The sequence below is a fragment of the Mus pahari genome, chromosome 5 (assembly GCF_900095145.1).
Source record: "Mus pahari chromosome 5, PAHARI_EIJ_v1.1, whole genome shotgun sequence".
Taxonomy (NCBI): domain Eukaryota; kingdom Metazoa; phylum Chordata; class Mammalia; order Rodentia; family Muridae; genus Mus; species Mus pahari.
Window position 1 is genome coordinate 60,884,479 of NC_034594.1, and position 6,743 is coordinate 60,891,221.

At 43.3% G+C, this 6,743-nt stretch overlaps 1 protein-coding gene across 1 annotated transcript in view; it reads right to left on the minus strand.

The window, feature by feature from the left end:
* Window positions 1-2,743: 2,743 nt before the first annotated feature.
* Tm4sf20 (transmembrane 4 L six family member 20) overlaps window positions 2,744-6,743 on the minus strand; it is a 12,133-nt gene continuing 8,133 nt past the window's right edge. Inside the window, exons 3-4 of the mRNA XM_021199213.2 lie at window positions 6,196-6,347; window positions 2,744-3,844 (exon numbers count right to left, since the gene is read on the minus strand). Coding sequence (XP_021054872.1) covers window positions 3,565-3,844; window positions 6,196-6,347 — 432 coding nt within the window. The 3' untranslated portion in view covers window positions 2,744-3,564. The remainder of the gene's footprint in view (window positions 3,845-6,195; window positions 6,348-6,743) is intronic.

The window sequence follows — 6,743 nt, forward strand, 5'->3', positions numbered from 1 at the left end:
GGAGAGGAAAAAGAGAAAACCATCAGATTTTGCAAATGACTCCTTTTAGTGTTTAGTGTTAGGTGGGAATTGGTGCATCGATTACATGTATACAGACAAGCATTTGCTGCTTTGGATACCCGATCAAAGCTTGAGTGCCCTCCAGGTGGTCTGTGGTCTCATAAGACTAAAGAGCATAGAAATAACCTGCCATCTGTTTGCACCAGTGGTGGTACTATCAAAGACTGTTTCTTTTTGAAACTTAGGTCTCCTTTTTTCTGACTGAGCAGAGACCTGGACAATGTCACCTCTTTCCAGGGCGATGAGAAAAGTCTAAGTTCTATCTGTTCCAGATATCCCTAGCTAGCTAGCTCTCTTATGTGTTCACTCAAGTACAGTGAGCTGGCATTCTTTTTTTTTTTAAATGTTTCGATTTCATGTCTTTTAGCAGTTTGATACTAATTTAGTAAGCATTGTTGCCACTAATGTCTGAGTACTGAAGATAGCATTTATTCAGCAAACCAATACCTTGGGCCTACCTGTATGAGGTACTGTGCTATGCACTGGTTGCACCAGGAGAAAGTAAAATGCATGTGTCTTGGCACCCACAGAGCGTCTGCTCCGGTGTAGGACAGTGCAGTGTAGCAGTGTAAGAATCACATACAGAAGGAAATGCTAGCGCCAGGACTGGAGAGATGGCTCACTGGCTAGGAGCATGGCCACTCTGCTTGAAGACCCAGGTTCAATTCCCAGCTCCCACAGGATGGCTCACAACCATCTGAGTCCTGGGAGCCTTATTGGCCTTCTCTGACATTGCATGCACATAATGCACAGGCACACCCAGGCAAAACACACATACATATTAAAAAGAAGAAAAAATGCTAACAGTGTTTTGCTACATTCACTGAGAAGAGCCCTGACAGTGTTCATCAGCTTGACCTTGACCAAAGCTAGAACCTCTTGGGAGATGGGCCTGTGGAATACTCACACCAGGGTGCTAAATTCTACAGAGAAGAGTCATAGTGATGAATGTTAATTATCAGCTTGACAGAAGCAGAACTACTTGGGAGATGGGCCTATGAGGGATTATATTGGCTGTGTTAAGTGATGGTGGGAAAACTTTTCCTAATGGTGCCCTGGATTGTATAAAGTGGGAGAAGGGGCTGAGCAGTGGCATTCACCCGCCTGCTTCTCACAGATGGATGCAGTGTGCCCAGCTGCCGCACCAGCCCCTGCTGCCTTCATCTCCGCAGTGATGGACTGACTTTTGAGCTGGGAGCTACTGTGTGCCACAGTAACCCTTTCTTCTTAAGGAGCGTTTGTCAAGATATTTTCCTCACAGCAACATAAAAAGAATCTCAGACAAGAGGACAAGAGGAATCCTACTCGACATTAGGCGGCTTAACAAAGTCAGTGTCAAACTCTTTAAGAGTCATGACATACTGAGGGGCGAAAACAGCTCAGCCAGAGGTAAGACAGGTTAGGGAAGCTGATGAGGATGGGGGAGAGCTCTTACTAAGGAGCAGAAGTGGAGAAAGGCTGATGAGTGAATGGGTGGGAGGGGATGATTCCTGATCCTTTACAGTCTGGAATGGATGGATGGATGGTCAGTCGGACGAACGAATGGACAGACAGACAGAAGAACCTTCATGTTTGAGGAGAAATGTATTGGTTCTGGTGAGTGTTCACTTGGTTAGTTGTGCTCTTGTACACAGAAAGACTATTAAATATGTCCTAAAGATAAGCCTTAAGTGTTGGTGGGTGTGTGGGGAAGGGTGGTTTAGGGAGAATGTCTTCATGTAGTTTGGGCTAGAAAGAGGCTTGCAAGTTCTTAATGTACTCATTTATTTGGACAGTTATAATTGGTGGTGTAGTTACCATCAAGACTGTTGTTTTGTTTTGTCTTTAAGATTTATTTTTGTTATGTATTTGTCTGATTGGCCTGCCATGTGAGTGAGCCTAGTGCCCAAAGAGGCCAGAATAGGGTCCTGGATCCCCTGGGATTCGGTTTATCATTGCAAGCCACTAAGCCATCATGTAGATGCTGGGAACTCTGCAAGAACAGCAAGTGCTCTTAAATGCCAAGCCACCTGTCCAGCTCACTTAAAAAACAAAACAAAACAAAACAAAACAAAACAAAACAAAAACCTTTCTAAGATTTGTTTATTTCGTATTTGTGTGTGCACAGTTGCCCTGCAGTCTAGAAGAAGGGACTGGCTCCCTGGAAGCTAGAGTTACAGGCTGCTGTGAGATGCTAATGTGGGTACTGGGAACCAAAGTCCAGTTCTCTGCAGGAACACCAAGTGCTTACCCAGTGAGCCATCTCTCCAGCCCACTTTCAAATCATAAGCCCCATGTACTTGCTGGTTTTGTGTGTCAACTTGACACAGGCTGGAGTTATCACAGAGAAGGGAACCTGCCTGGAGGAAATGCCTCCACGAGATCCAGCTGTTAGGCATTTTCTCAGTTAGTGATAAAGTGAGGAGGCCCCTTGTTCATGGTGCCATCCCTGGGCTGGTAGCCTTGGGTTCTATAAGAAAGCAGGCTGAGCAAGCCAGGGGAAGCAAGCCAGTAAAGAACATCCCTCCATGGCCTCTGCATCAGCTCCTGCTTCCTGACCTGCTTGATTTCCTGTCCTGACTTCCTTTAGTGATGAACAGCAGTGTGGAAGTGTAAGCTAAATAAACCCTTTCCTCCCCAACTTGCTTGCTTCTTGGTCATGATGTTTTGTGCAGGAGTAGAAACCCTGACTAAGACACCCCTTAAAATGGGATTGAAATCAATTGTAGGAGAGATAACATTCAGAAAATTGTAGATTTTTCATTTTTTCCATTTCATAACATTTTAATACAATAAATATGTTTTGTTACCTATCTTTTAAAGATCAGCATACATAAAAACCAGCTTCTAAAAGGCTGATTTTTCCCCCAAAGTCTTACCAGAAATCATGAAGAGATACAAACATAAGAAAATAGAGTAGGATGAATTGCCATGTGCTTGTCAGTTAAATACAGCATTTTCCTGTCACTTTGGCTTTGAGGGTAAAGTATTTTTTAAAACATGGTCTTCCTCCTAAAACACATAATATATATTTCTTAAAACTAAGACACATACCTCTAAAACCATCAGGTCCAACAGTCGTTTTTTAGCATATACAGAAAAAAGGAACCCAAAATCGTATCTATGTATCTCCCTGGTATCAACCACTGAGGACTTCTCTCCCGGAGTAGAGGTGGACTGCACATACAGGACGCTTTGTGTGCGAGTTTGATTTGCCATTCTTTTGCTTTGGTTTCTCTGTATAGTCCTGGTTGACTTGGAATTTGTAAACTAGGCAGGCCTCAAACTCTGGATCCTCCAGCCTCTGCCTCTGCGTGCTGGGATCGAAGGCATGCACCAACCCTGCCCAGCTTGATAGGTTAATTTTTATTTTTTTGAAAGTTGCTTCAGAGATGATTCTAAAAACATCCTTTTGCACTAAAATGACTGTTCTAGAAGATACTTAGTTATTGAACTTACAAAAGTATATATTTTAAATGCAATTTTCAGATTATTCAAAGGACTGATATTCTAGTTTATTGCCCTTTATACATATTGGCTCCGTCGCTGAGAGATGCCACACAGACAGCCAAGGAAACCAATGATTATCTGACTGAGCCCAAACAGGAGCTCGAGGATTCCAACAAGCAGGAGACTCATAAATACTGAGAAGTGGAAAATCCTGTGTCTGTTTTCTTCAGAGTTGGAGTTGGGTATTATCGAGTTACTGACCATGTTATTGATGTTGGGGTTTTTAAAATCGGTAGGAGAAATACAAGTGCCATTGAAGAACCACAGCAGATTGAAGGATTCAGGATCAAAGTTACTGGAGGGAAAAAGAAAAGGGTTAAATGTGCCTACTAAGACAGTGAAAACCCCAGTGTAGTAAAACCCAGTGTACATTCTTAAAGATTGTACACAGAAACCATAGCTAAGATCTGGCTTGCTGAGCACATTTGCATAGCCCTAATGCTTAAAGCCCTGTTTTAACACATGGTGGCATTCCCCATAGGACAGCTGATCTTAAGATGAACCATCTAAGACTGATGCTCTCTCATGTCAGGATGGAAATAAATATCAAAAGTGTCAGAGGTGTGAACCTGTCTGTGTACCTTTTCTACTTGCCAAAGATGAGTTCACACACACACACACACACACACACACACACACACACACACGCGCGCGCGCGCGCGCGCGGTGGGGGGGTTGGGGGGGAGGAGCAGTTTCTCACATAGATCTGCTCTGTAGCCAGGTGGATAGTTTTTACTCACAACATTTCAAATACATGATTAAAATGATGCATGTCTGTAGCATAAAATAAGAAGCTTCTAGTCCTGACACATCTATCTCAAGATGGTTTTTGGAGGGGTGGGTACCAATAAAATGAAATATTCTTAGGAAGAGCACATTTCTAGACCCCAACAACTGACTGTGGACCTGAGAAGATCACAGCATTTGCAGCACATTTAAGCCTATGGGTTCCCTGAGACCAGAGGATTACTGACCCTGCTGTCTTGCCTCCCCAGCTAGACTAGGAGGGACTGTCAGTGCTGCTGCCCTCGAAGCTTAGCCTGCTACCCACTACATCAGTGAGCTCTGGTGCTTCCTTGAGGGTTAAATGTGTGCAGTAGCTGTGGCTGGGAGTTAAAATTTTCCTTACTATTAAAGGAATTTCTTTGGGTTTTGTTTGGTCCACAGTAATAACTGCCATGCACATTTTGAAAGACCTTTTTTTACTGTAGGTAATGGAGGAGAAAACAGTTTTTTAATAAAATATAAATGTTAAATCTGGTGGCTTTCTGAAACTAAGTGACTAATTAAAGATAGCTAGTAAATTAGATTGGTCTTCCTGTTTTTGAAAAGTATGCCTAAATTCAGGCATAGAATTTTCTCAATAGACCATATTTGTATGTAACTTCCAATGCATGGCTTAAATATTTTTATCTCTGTCTATAAGTATATAGCATGACCACATGAATCTACTAGCTGCTGTTTCGATTGATTGATTGATTGATTGATTGATTGATTGATTGATTGATATTTCAAAAGTACAAAGGCTGTAGTGGTGCCTCCATGAACAAAGCACTTGCCATGAAAGCCAGAGGGCCAGACATTAGATCCCCAGCACCCATATAAAAACCAAGGAGACAGCCGGGCAGTGGTGGTGCACACCTTTAATCCCAGCACTTGGGAGGCAGAGGCAGGCAGATTTCTGAGTTCAAGGACAGCCAGGGCTACACAGAAAAACCCTATCTCGGGGGGAAAAAAAAAGAAATGGGGTGGCCACCTGGAAGCCCAGCACTGGGGGATGGGGATAGGGCAGAAACAAGGGGGTCCCTGAACCTGGCCGGTTAGCTGAATTGTCAGGCTCCACATTCAGTAAATAAAGGAAAGAAATTGAGGAGGACACCTCCTTATATGTTGGCACACATGCATACCTATCCACACAGCGCCAGCAAACATTACAAAGACTGGAATACCATACACAAAATCCATTTATGGTTTACAATTAATAGGATAGGTTCATATCAGATGAACAGATAGTTTCATCTGTTCAGAGAATATGCTTCCATTCCAGAGGACCCAAGTTCAGTTTTTAACACCCACTAGGAGCAGCTCACAACTGCCTGTGACCCCAGTTCTACAGGGATCCATCACCTGTGGCCTCCATGGACACTACATTCACAGTACAAACACACACACACACACACACACACACACGATAAATTAAAAAATAATAAGGGCCTAGAGAAATAGCTCAACAGTTAAGAGCTATTATTGTTCTTGCAAAGGACTTGGGTCCAGATCCCAGCATTCACATGGTGTCTCACAAACTATTCATAACTCTAGTTCCATGGTTGCAGTGCCCTCTTCTGGCTCCCTTGGATACTGCACACGAGTGGTGCACTTGCATGCAGGCAAAACACTCCTTTGCTTAAAATTTAAACAAACAAATGTTTACAAGGCATGTATAAGCCACCTGAGTTCAGCCAGACCATTTAGATGAGACCATACTTGAAGCAGCCCCACCACTTCTTTGTGAAACATTAGATACTGGTATCAGTTCACCAAGTCCCTACAAATGTTTGTCCCAGTAGTCAGAACAGAGAAAAGTTTAGCATTGTACACCACAGTTAGCCACAGCTATGGGAGACAGTGTGACAAAACTCGACTCACCTTAAGTTTTTCAACGAAAATTCACAAGTGACAGTACTGTTGGCCTGAGTATTACAAATTAGAGGTCCTTCCAAGAGAGCCTGGAGCGATACCAACATGCAATACACAGCACCAACAACTGTGATCACACTGAAGAGCGATGAAAGAAACATCTGGAAAACAAAGCAGGGATGTTTGCACACGTCATTGTAGGTCCTCTGTCTGTTTCAAGTTTTCCAGCAGCAGCAGCAGCAGCAGCAGCAGCAGCAACAGCAGCGTGTAGCACTTGCAGTCTTAGTCAGTTCCTGACTGCAGTTCTCCAGTCAGTCTGTGCTCCTAGATCTTTCTTCCCCTTATTTGTTGGTGTATGCATGGTATTTGTACATATTTGTGTGGGTGTATTCTACACGTGCATGTGTGTTCGTGTGTATGAGGGGTGTAAACCAGAGGTTGATATGGGGAGTCTTCCCATAGCAGTGTCTGTCACTGGGCCTGGAGCTAAGTGAACCATTTCCCTAAGTTGGCTGTCCCCTGAGCTCTGGCATCTACCTTTTTTTTTTTTTTTTTTT